The 12,787-nt window shown below is 41.1% G+C and overlaps 1 protein-coding gene across 4 annotated transcripts in view; it reads right to left on the reverse strand.

Moving 5' to 3' along the window:
* Positions 1-12,787, reverse strand: part of GABRB1 (gamma-aminobutyric acid type A receptor subunit beta1) — a 123,538-nt gene that overhangs the window by 8,181 nt on the left and 102,570 nt on the right. For all 4 annotated transcript variants that reach the window (XR_011150730.1, XR_011150729.1, XM_069014188.1 and 1 more), the window contains exons 6-7: positions 739-876; positions 478-630 (exon numbers count right to left, since the gene is read on the reverse strand). Coding sequence is in view for 2 of the 4 variants with exons in the window: in XM_069014188.1 (XP_068870289.1) it covers positions 478-630; positions 739-876 (291 nt within the window). In the remaining 2 variants the exon portion in view is untranslated. The remainder of the gene's footprint in view (positions 1-477; positions 631-738; positions 877-12,787) is intronic.

Raw genomic sequence — 12,787 nt, forward strand, 5'->3', positions numbered from 1 at the left:
TGTAGGAAGGAACATGGTATGGGAAAGAACCAACTCTGTAGGTAAACCAGACTGATTTGGTGTAAGCTGGTATATTTCCACTGATGTCAGTAGGATCTTGTGTATTCATTCCAGTCACAGATCTGGCCTGAGAGTACACTTTTTAACATCAACAGGGATTGTTCATGCAGCACAGTGTAGATACCCTTAGATACCTGAATTAGACTTTTACGCTCCACTTTGGAAGCAAAATACTTTTGGTCTGATCCAAAGACCATTATGAGAACTGGAAGTCAGTCAGGATCCCAACCTATGTGCAGAGCAAGGGCTTCAGATGTAGGCAAGGTCACACCTGCCTGCCTTCCTGACAACCAGGGCCCCATGCTGCCTGTGTAAGATCCCAATTAATGATGCTTCAACCATCAGTATGGATTTGGTGCCACTGTTTTCAAAGGCAGCAAGTGTCTATGTAGTTCAGTCATTTTGAGAAGAAGTTACCTAGAGCAACTCTGGCTGCAGAGGCATCGTAATTGATCCAAAAAGATACCCACGACAGAATTGTAATCAATGTGGAAGGCATATAGGTTTGCAAAATGAAGTATCCAATATTTCTTTTAAGCCGGAAGCTAAGTGACAATCGAGGGTATGCTCCTGAAAGAAAGAAATCATATAATGACTAATGCCAAACAAAAGGAAGGCACTGATATTTCTGGGCTGCAGGAAGAGGGGACAATTTTTTTTTAACTTGCCAGTGCTTACCTGTTGTAAATTCCACTCTCTTTGATACCATCTTGTAATCCACAATAGAAAATTGTGGGAGCTCAATGTTATTAACTCCTGTTACTGCTGACTCTCCTCCATTCCAGTAAAATTCAATATCATCAGTAGTGTATCCATCTGAAACAGAGGCACAATTTGATTATTGACTTTTCTTTTTGTTTTATTACTTTGCTTAAATAGTTGCAGTTCAAGTGGAAGGAGCTGTGGTTAATCAGGAATTCAGCCTTCTGTTGTGTGACATTCCTGTTATACAGAAGCCTCATCTATGCCCTGAGGAAGCTTCTAGATGTAGAGGAAGAGAAGACAGAAAACAAGGGCAGAATTCATGATTAAAATTTGTTTTTTAGCTAGCTCTAATACAACTACTTTTCATTCAGGCTTGAGTTGCTCAGTTGCCAACAGACAGATACATCATCAGCAAAACTTTTAAACTCTCTTTGGAGGAGCTCTGACAGTAAAACCAGTTCAGTTCCCAGCTTTTTATTTGATTTCCTATGCAGGATGTGCCAAAATAGAGGGTTGGGAGCCAGTGGAGGCAAAGATGATTCCAGAAGAATTAAGGTGCCTGTAGTATTACCTGACAATGTCTGTCAGACCTGTAGGTAATCTTTGATATTCATGAAGCATTTTACATTTTAATTAGACCATGCCATCTTTGATCTTCTGTTATCACAGAAATATTTCTTTTTTACTCCAAAACTAGCACCTTTCTTCTGTTTCCTTTTAACAGTGATGTTGATTATTTATAATTTAATTAAAAATTAATTTGCCATCCTATCACTGGAAATGTTAACATTATTGTTACCATTTTCAGAAATATTTTGATTGAACTCAGAAGTGACTGAATTAAAAAAAAAAAAAATCTTTCAATTGACAACTTTTTTTAACTAATATTTAAACTGGTTTCACTTTATTGCATTTTTCTACTTTCCCCAGATATCTACCAAAGGAGAGAACATCTCATCTATTTTTAAATTTTTCCTTCAGGTGTTAGATTTAATCAGGCTTAAATCATATAACACAGATAAAATAAAACATGTGTTGGAATTCAAAGCTTTAGAAAACTTGACAGTACTTTTGCCAGTTGAACCACCCGTAGCATCAGAAGCCTCCACAGAGTTAGGAACCTATCCTTTCAAATGCACAAGTAATGCAATATCTAACTAAGGAAATGAGTCTTGAGATGTCTTTTCCTATGATGGTGCCTAGTAATAGCCTCATCCCTGGAAGGCTGACCACATGCAGAATAGATCTGTGTTTCCCTGGTGACAGGCAGAGAATGACTTGCTGCCAGGCTCCAGAGATTGCTTGGAAAGTCTGCAGCTATTGAACAGCTATCTTTTGATGCAAACACAGTGATGGGCTGAACAGTGTTAAATGTTCACATGTTTTATTTCTGAACTGCTCAGTGCCATGGTGTTCTAACTATCTGAATTGCTCTGAAAACCACACTAATCTATGTAATATGGATTGCTGCTTTAAGCTTAAAACTGTGCTTTCCATTATTCATGCTATTCTTATTTTTTTTCAAATGAACCATCCCAGGGCTGTGACACAGAGCTCTGCATGGCTGGTTTTCATTCCTTTACACTGCAAAAGGTCAAGGTAGCTGCTTGGTAGTAGGACTTCAGTAGCTTCTTTAAAGGCTTTGCACACAAACCACAGGGCTGACAGGAGCCACATGCAGGGTGTGATACAGAATGATTGAAAGTGAATGAGACTGTTTAAAAGACCAAGACTGAGATTGGCAGGGAAGTGTTAACTTCATTTTCTTGCAAATCTGTATTATAAAAACTTTCTCTTGAATGATTTCTCAGAAAAGGTGGTGCAAAACAGACGGCATTGGAACTGTCATCTCATAATGAAAGGGTATTGATTATGAGTAGACTTGGTACCACACAGGTATCCTCTACATGAGGTAGTACTCATCCTTCGTCTTTAGGGGACAGAATAGAAAACAAAAGGGTTATCACTACCTAGATGTTGAGCAGGTACTTGCTGCAAAGTCACAGGTGAAAGTTTAGATGTGAGAATCCTGAATTCTCCTTCAGGGTTTGGAGGAAAACCATGAAAATGATTCTTCTGTTCTGCGCTGTCATCACCTGTTGACCTTTTCATATCCTGACCTCCAATTTTGCTCTGATTGTGCTGCTTCCTTGGACAATGAAGGCTGGGACCCAGGGCAGAGAGAGGAGCTATCTCCAGCCCTCAGGAGCTCCTGACTTTTCTTGCAGCCTCTTAAGGCAGCTGCAAACAGCCTCTCTGCAGTTTCTCTGATGTTTTGACAAAAGAGGGAATAGCTTGGCACCTTATTGTGGCTGAAATTCTCTTCCCTGAAGGTGAATTATTAGTGATTTAGTTGTTAAAACCCGCAATGGTGCCAAATAAACACCTGGGATATCATAAGGCAGATTTCAAAATGAAAACAGGCACAACCTCCTACAAAAAGATTGCACCACGTTATTGATACACTGTGTGGTGATGTTGGATCTTTGCTGTCAGAGACTGAAATATCACAGTCTATGACTTAAACATTTTCTAAAAGGACTTTTAAAACTGTATTACAAAAGCTGTAAAGAAGACCACTGCACCCTGAATGGGGCCCTGACTGAGGCCTTACACTGCTCGCTGATGAAGATAAGATAAAGCAACAACTCAGGGCTGGGGACATTCAGGGAGCACAGGCTTAACACCTCCAAGGTCCCAGGGCTATCAGCCACCACGCTTGAACAGCCCCCCTACACCAAAGGGTGGAGTATCTGGGAGGGCTTTGGGTATCTGGGAAAAGCCTCTGGTCAGAGATGCAGTGACTGCCCATCCTCCCCTGTGCAGAGGAGCCCAGCTGAGGGCTCCTCACCGGGCGGGGGGAGAAGCTTATCCACAGCAGAAGGGGTGACATGGCCCATCACAGGGGCCCCCCCCAAGGGGTCCCCAGACCCTGCACCAGAGCCCCAGAGATGATGCAACAGACCCTCAGTGTTGCAAGGGACAGTGTCAAGCCAGCCCCTGTAAGGGAGGCACGTGGGCGTTCCCACCTGGCCCACAGCATGTATTAATCCACGGAATTCTGCACTCTTGGGTGTGTGGCAGCGTGGTGTGGCAGCGTGTGGTGCCGTGGCCACGGCGGCGACGGGGGACCCTCAGCACCAGCAGAGCAGACGGAGGGGAGCAACGAGACCTCGTTGGGACCCTCGGATGGGTGATGTGCTTCCACCTAACCCCTGTCACCTCTCCCTGTCCCCCACCCCCACGCACACTTCTTTTTTCCATTTCTTTCTCTCTTTCTTTTCTCTTCCCTTCTCTTTGCCTCTCTACTATTAAATAAAATACATCCATTTTTTGGCAACAACATCTAACCTCGTTTGGTTTTAAACTCGTTTCTGGGAATATTTTGAACCTTCTAAGTTCTTTCCGGTTTGTGCTCAGAGACTTAGCTTGTTTTGCTTTTCTGGGTTTAAACCGGATCGTAACATTTGCAAAAGGAAATTACGTGAGTTTTGTAATGTAGACAAACGTGCTTTTCCCTAGTCCTGTTTTCTATGACTTTGGCTACTAAATGAAAAGTAGAACTAGTTTGTTATAAAGTCAACTGACCAAAAGCAAGAACCATGCATGTAAGGTATCAGCTGGTGACAAGCTGCCACTGCTGACAGGCCATATTTTTAATCTCTACAAATTTAAAAGAGACTTCCAAATACAGAAAAAAATGGATCTGATGTGAGCTACTACTTTTTCAAAATATAATGCTTTCTTTCTTGAGTTAAAGCTTCCTTAAAGCTGATGGAAATGATGAGAAAGGGATAGTGATGTTTTTCACTCAGGAGCATTCACATTTTTAGCTCTCTTTTTGGAAAAGTAATTGAGCATCTTGCTGTGGTTTTAGGTATGGTGAACTTCAATACATTAATTTTTTCCTTGGCACTCATTGTAATATCTCTGCTAGACACTTAAAAGGTGTAAATTCTCCCTTGGCAGTCCATTCCCTGATGCAATAGGATTGTTGCTGTGTGAAGCCCTTTCCTTATGTGCTTTGCACATTGTTCTAGGTGTGTGAGAGGCATTGCTTTCATGGCTGACAATGGCCCACAGGTACAGGAACTGGAGGCCCTCATGTTTCATAGGCCTCAACATGGCTTTTTCTAGCAAACTTGGGAGGAAGACAGTTGCCTGCAGGTTAAAGACAGGAACTGATCTCAGGTCTGAACAGTTAGCAGAAGACAGATTGCTCCTTCTCCTTTTTCAAGTGGACAGTGGCTTTAATCGAGGAGCTGTAGTGATGTAAATTAAGAAACCTTTAAGTGTGGAGCAGTACTGACTTCTGGCTAGCAGGCAATGAAAAACCCTCATTTTGGGCAGGAAATGCCTTAGCATTCACAATGGAAGAAAAGCTATTTCAGTGATAGGAAAAGTGGGTCTTGCCAGTACAGTGGCAAGTGTTAATGCTAGTTTGTTCACTGAACTTATCTGTACTGCCCAGGTATTCCCTCGGCAGCTCTTTCCCCATGTAATCCTTTTCCCTCTGTGTACATATCCATGTCACCAATTCAAATGCATACCTCTGCTTTTGTGACACAGAGCGCAGCACTCGCAACCGGACCCGGATGTCCGAACACAAATTTCATAGGAGTCAGATATCGCGGGCCTACAGCATTTCAGTGATGTTGACAATCGCTGTCACAGGGTGGGCGCGAGGTGAACGGGGGAACCCGGGGCCGCTCCGGCAGCGCGCCCCGGGGCCGCGCGGGGACGCCCGCGCTCCGCGGCGGGGCCGGGGGTGCCGCGCTCCGGGCGGCGCCGGCGCGGGGGATGCGCGCCCCGGGGATGCGCGGGGAGCCGAGCGCGTCTGCTCCGTGCTTCTGGAGGGAGCATGGCCCTCCTGAACGACCTGGGATCGTTTCTGGGCTGACATCCCTAGCAGTCTAGCTCGCTTAATCAAACAGTTTTCCCAGGAATTCTGAGTGTGGTTCTGTTGACGTAAATAATAAGTGACCGCTAAAATTTTACTTATTTATTTGTTGTATAATTAATAATGGTCCCTGAAAAATATTTGTTCTATTTAAGCCGTTTTTTGCTTGCTAGATTCTTTTCCATCTTCAAAACCACTACAAAACACATTTAATTGCCCAGCTCAAGATATAAAACTTCCTAGAAGATATTGTCTAGAAATGAAAATACAGCGCTTAATGTGCCAACACTTTTTTCTTTTTACTTCTAGAGCAGCAGCTGAGAGTTCAAGTGAGAACACTTGGTCAGAAGCACAACAGATCTAAAAAGCAACTATATACACACACGGCAAGAAATAGGTTATGTATAAATCTTGCTGTTCACAGAAAAAATATTTTAGAAATGTTGCTGACATTGTGATATAGCCAAGTTTAACAGTGTATGGGATGTCACCAGGCTGTTTTATTTTACATTGCAGCACTTATCTTCTCAAATACCTCTGGGATAAATGAGGATCTGTGTTACATTCACAAATACAAGTCATGGTTCCACTATCATTAGCAATTCAACACAGATGTCCAAACAGAATTCCTTTTTCCTTCTGATTCTCCAGAGCAGGTAGCTCTGAAGCACCCAGCAGCCGGGTCTCTTCCTTTGGAGCTAAATAGGGCTTTTCAAAAGACTACATCAATTCCATGTGCACAAATTAGTTGGCCTTGGTAAGGACATGAGGCTGGACCCCAACCCTCTTCCATTACTCCCGGATTGTGCCTTTTGTAACAACTTAGTCTTTGTTGCTAAAAATATTGTAATTTTTTGTTATTATTCCTATGATTATATTCAAACAGGAAGATAATGCATTTCTTCCACACACCACCAAGGCAGTCTGTACAGTGGTAAATGTATTGTACTATTCCAACTTAAATCTGACATGAATGGGGCACCACACATCTGAAGATGTGTTTTGGAAATCAATGTAACTACTTAACATTAAGGTGCTAGAACTGCTTGAAAAGGCTCCCTGCCACCTGTGTTTGAGTGTGTTTGCATCTGTACTGAAAAATATTTTCTGTTTTCACTGGGGATATGTGTTAGAATTTAGCCTTAGCAACACTGGTTAAAATAAAAACTTGGTTAGATTGCTGGAGTACTAAACATTGTCAGTTATTTAAGAAGGCTTCTCAAATAAAAATAAATTTTATGTATGGGGCAATCTCCCAGTTGGAGACATAACTTCCTATCCATTAGAAGCAGAAAATAAATATTAGTACAGCATAGTCACTCTTGCAAGATCCTAATTTAGTTAAAAGAGTGAATTAGGACCTTACCTTCATTTGCAAGTACCTTTAATATTGGTTCATTGTTACTTGTTGTCATTTTTTGCCAATGAGACTTGATACAAACCTGAAAGTCCTTTGGGAGAGAAATTGTTTGGTTTTGCTTAATATCTGTTTAATGGCTAACACAGCAGGACTTCTCTGTATCACTGTGCCTCAACAGAGGAAATGAAGGATACTGCATAAGTAGTCAAATTTGTATTGAAAATACCTTACCAGTTAATTTGGCTCCTTCTATTGGATTATGCCAGTGATGGCAAAGGACCTAAAAGCCTAAAATAAATATAATGCAATGCACAATCAGAAACACACATTAGTATGTTTTAGCTAGTACAGCTTTCATGTGCAAGTGCTCCTCCTGTAAGGCATGCTGGAATTTTGTGTCCCGCTCACTAGTAAGAATTTAATTCTCATTAGCGATTAAAAAAAACCCACAAACCAAACTAAGGGATTATTAGGAAAAGGAAGCAAATGCAAAATTCTTTGTTTATGTTTCCATATACATTCCAATTCATGTTGTGCTATTTTGTGCAGTTTCCTTTCCTTGCCTGAAGTAGCAATCTTAAGTTGGCTAGAAAGAAGGGCAATGGACATGATGAAGGGCACACTTGATTCCAGTGAAGAAAGGACCTGTCTGAGTCACGATTCTTTAGCCTGGAGGTAAGGTGGCTGATGAAAAAAGTCTGTAAGATCCTAAGTTAGCACAGTGAGCTTGAAGGGCATATGATTATTTACAGACCGTCAGACTTTCAGATGAAGAAAGCAGCAAATCATATGCCTAGGGGCTAGTTTGAAAGAAATAAAGGGAAATACAGCATACAGATAAACTGCAGAACTCACTGTGTTCACTCAGGACACAAGCGTCCTGAGTTTATGCTTGTTCAAAAGCTGCCATAGAATGACAATAAAAATCAATTTGGGTTGTTAAATACAATGATACTATTTCTGACTGGATGTAGCAAAGTTCAGAGCACTTACTGCAGGTGTTTACTGAGGAAATTGCATGTGTCCTATGCTCTGTTCTAGCTTCATTGATATGTTCTGCTGGCCACTCTCAGAGACAAAATGGGCAAGATGGACATTTATCTAAGACAGTACAACAGTTAGGGGTCTGACATGTTCCAATGAAGCCTGATTTACCCACCTCATTTCTTTCACCTTTACAACACTTTTCTTTCATCACTGGAGTGATGCTTTTTATCCTGGTGTTAAGAACCTCTGACGCTACACATCTCCGTGTAATTCCTGTAAATCAAACTGTGATTAAAAAGTATTGCTCATGCCCACACATTTTGTGTAGTAATAAGAAACCTGCCCATGGTAGCTCAGAGGCTAAAATGTCGTTGAAAACTCTGAAGTTCATTATATGCAAATGTTTAGTGCACAGTGCCAGTGATTCAAATTTGGACTTGAATAATTTTGATGACCTATTGTCTAAAATTTTCCACCAATAATATATTGTTTTTTAAAATTTTTTTTAGAAAGCAGATGAGCAGTATGTGTTTGTGACTGGTGTCCTCTTGTGCAGGTCAGACACTTGTGTAATTGTACATGTAATATGTACAGGTGCACAACTGCTGTCAACAGGTCAGCCCTGATACACACATCATACATCAGTTTCTACAGACTTTTAGCAAGTTTCTTATCTTGTAAGCTAGTTTGAGTGGCTCTGAAGCATGAAGGTTTAAAATAGCACTTTAGTTACTTTGGAAATTACATCTGCTGAGGATCATTTTGTTTAATTGCTTCCACATTTCTCAGTCCTTTGCCTGGATCCTCTTCTTTTGTGGGGTTGAAACTACCGAAGTTCTGAAGTCACACTGTCGTGTTCTTGTCTAAAAACTAGTCAACAGTGATTAGAGCAGAAGCTATGCATGAGGAGGTTAACCCAAACAGTCTCCTTGCCTTGCGTGCCATTTCACTTGCTGGTAGTACCAGACTGTCCTTGAGAGCTTGGAGTTGGGAAGAGAGGGTTTCTTTCTTTCCAGTAGCAAGTGTCAGAAATCCCAGCCATCTTATCTTTCTTTCATTCTGAGATGCCTTTTTCCTGAATCTGTTTTGATTTTTCTCCTTCTCCCTTTCCTATTCTTCTTCTGAATGGACACTCTACTGGTTCCCAGCTGTATCTCAACTTCCAGAAAGCTGAATCAAAACTCCTGACCTCTTCTGGAGAGGTTTGTTTGCTTTTTTTCCCCTCTTTCATTTTTTTCTTCTAACCTTTATTCCCCTCTGATTTGATAAGGAGGAAGAAGAAATCCATTTTCAGGAGCAGGAAAATGCAGACCACACATTGTTTCTACTCTAGTCCTGGCAGCACAGGCTGGGAGTGCTAGACTCAGGATGAAAGACTTCAACATGTTGATGGAGACCTGCCCTCTTCTGAAAGCCCCATGTTGCAGTCCTTCCCCTTGTTTGCTAACTCAGAGGACTTCCACACCTCCACACGAACCTGACTAAGGTAACTTGCTTGGAGTGCTGTTAGGAGCACATTTTATGTAGAATTTATAAGTCCAATGCAAATCTCTTTTCACCCCCACCAGTTTCTTCCTTCCTCTTTCTTTCTCATTTGAGCTGCTGTACAATAGATGACTCTCATAGTCTGAGCCATAATCCTGGAAGGTTTTTTTTGACTTGAGTTGCTTTACAAAGTTAAAAAGGGAAAAAAACTATTTATAAGCACATTATGTAAACATTAGCAACAGAGGTCCAGCTGCTTAGCATTCAATTAATTTAGTTCAGTCAATATTGCATGGTACACAGTTTTGTCTGCTCATATTGTAAACACATCTTGCCCTTGAGCACTTATTTCATTTGACTAATTAAGATCTACTTCTAAGTGCTCTCATTTTGTTGCCAGGCAGACTCGCCCAATTTTAGATACAGCTGTTGTACTTGGTGAAAAAGGCATTTGAAATCCACGTCCATCTGGTTGGTGCTCCAGTTTGTCAGGCCAAAACCTGCTCTTCTTTAAGGCAGCAGGGTCTCTGCTTTCCACAGGACTCAGACTGGAGATGAATCAGGACACTGTATTTTTATTGCTTATGCCAACATGTCTTATGCAAGTACACATATTTCTGTGCAATATTATGTTCCCATCTAAGACAGTGAAAACCCTTTTAAAATTCTAATTACTTAATTCAGGCACATATAGTTTTTCAGAGAGGTAAATGTGGAGGTAAGTACAAGTCCACTGTACTCTGGCTTTTTATATAAATAGTGAGAATGAAGTTTTCATGGTGGTCTGCCCTTTCTTTTCTGATTTTCCTCCCCAGCGGGGGAAGAGGGGAGTGAGTGAGTGTCTGTTTCTACTTAGTTGTCTGCATGGTCTCACTCACTACTCTGACTATATAAGTAGCTGAATTTTCAATTCATGAACAATTGTAGAAAGATTTAAAGTTACACCAAGCTACATTAAAATTTTCATTCTGACAAAATTAAGAGTACTTGAGAGGAATTTGGCAATGCACATGCATTGTACATGTACTCCACATTTTCTGTATGCATATTTTGCCAAAATAATTACACATTACTAAATTCATATATTGTGCTGAGAAAAACTTCTTGCCTGAAAAATACCATGTTCCCTTGGGCAAAACCAGGCTGAGTTCAGAGAGGAGTGCAGTCCTGCACCAAGGAGATGACAAGGTATCTGAGGTACTGCTATGATTGCCATTTTTTCTTAAGAGTAGTGGGTTTCTGTGGCTAAAAGCATAGGCTAAAGTCAAGGAACAGGCTTTTTGGGTGGTTAATGTACAACCTCTGCTTGGTATCTGCAGTTTTGTGTGGAGGGAAGCAGACATGCAGCACACACTGATTAATGGACTAATGTAAGGTCTAATGGAGGGGCAGGTGCTCCATGGAGGCAGAAGGTCCCAGGTCTTAAAATCAAGAGATGCTGAATGGTTTCCTGTCTGCCTAATCTTGTTGACACATATTCCTGGCCAGAGTAAGTGTGTGAAATATTTAAATTACAGGTTCTGTTGCTTTGACCCTAAATATGAATACAAGTAAGGCAGTCATGGTCTGTGTGTTTTAGATTAGAAATGGTAAAAGTTTAAATAGCAGGGTTTTTTCCCTCAGGAAGAACTCTCCATAGGTAATTTAGTGGTCACAGAAAAACAGAATCACAGAAGCATAGAAAGGTTTGAGTTGGAAGGAACTCAGTTCCAACCCTCCTGTCATGGGCAGGGAAACCTTTCACTAGACCAGGTTGCTCAGAGCCCCATCCAACCTGGCCTTGAACGCTTCCAGGGATGGGGCATCCACACCTTCTCTGGGCAACCTGTTCCAGTGCCTCACCACTCTCCCAGTAAAGAATTTGTTCCTAATATCTAATCTAAACCTGCTCTCTTTCAATTTGAAGCCATTACCGCTTGTCCTGTCACTACATGCCCGTGTAAAGAGTCCATCTCCAGCTCTCTTGCTGGCCCCCCCTTTAGGAGATTTGAGGCATTGTGTTTTGTTATTTGTATTACTGCAGTGTCAAGAAGCCATAGATATAGATCAAGGCAGAGAGAGGATAGGCACTCAGAAGATAATTTCTCAAGATTTATAATACCTGTAAATATAGATGCATTGGGGGCAAGGCTTCATTTTCACAAATTGAAGCAAATCCATGAGTACCAGAATCTTCCAGTTTGTTCTGGGTTTTTTTTGCTTTCATACAACAATTTACACCTTGGCAGAAGACAACAAAATATATAAACTATACTTATGGCTGTAATATTCTAGGACAACTGTATTGTCTCAAATCACAGTATACCAGCTCTTCCAAGACTGTTATACTACCAGATGGAAAGATTATTTTTCCTTCAGCTCTGACTGCAGAAATACAGACTCATCTAAGAGCACAGCTGCTTCTGGACAAGTCAGCCCCTTCTCTAAATGAATCCTAATTATTTTTTAAAGCAACCTAAGCTTTTCCTTTTGCTGTTCCCCTGGCCTGAGGGATCTCAGTGGCTGAAGACTGAGACTTGATGAGGCTGTGCTGGGAAGTGACTCAACTCCAGCTTTCCTGTCCTCTGTGGTCACCAGGGGATACCCTGGGTCACCTATTGGTACCTCTCAGGTTACTGAGATGACACTAAATGAGAAGAGCAGTTGGTGAAAATAACTCTGCACTCCTCTGTGTGCAATAGAAAAGTGCTTAAGATATACCAGGATTTGCTAATTTCATGTGCTCATGTACTGGAATTGTTGAATGTCAAATATTTGCTATTAAAATCTCTGCATCCATATAAAGACAAGCTACATATCTTTTTGAAAATAAAAAGGGAAGCTCATATACACTAAACTATCAGCATCTGAGTAACTTGTAAATTTGTGTGCAGTGTAAAAATACATTGTGAAAGTAACATAACTGATTTATAGTCCTCTGGGGAAAGGAATCTTTCCAAAGTGTGGAAACAGAGCAGTCACTGTGGCTTAACACCAGTGTGCTGTGAAGAATGAATTATTTTAGCTCAGTGGCTGACTTAAAAGATGAGTGGTAAGGAATGACACAAACTGAGCCAAAAATACATTTTAAATTTTGATGTGAAAAAAAGGAAACATGCAGTCCTACTTGGCTAATTTCTCAGTTTCAATATCAACAAGCTATTTGTGAATCTGCCTCTCAGAGTATCTAAAAAACAACTTGCTCAGCTTCACAGCTCTGTGCTAGTCTTTCTGTTCCTGTGATGTTTAAATCTGCTGCTATGGATGTTCATGCTGTAACTTTAAAACCTCTCTTGTTTTGCTGCCAGCAT

The sequence above is a fragment of the Aphelocoma coerulescens genome, chromosome 4 (genome assembly GCF_041296385.1).
Source record: "Aphelocoma coerulescens isolate FSJ_1873_10779 chromosome 4, UR_Acoe_1.0, whole genome shotgun sequence".
NCBI classification, from domain to species: domain Eukaryota; kingdom Metazoa; phylum Chordata; class Aves; order Passeriformes; family Corvidae; genus Aphelocoma; species Aphelocoma coerulescens.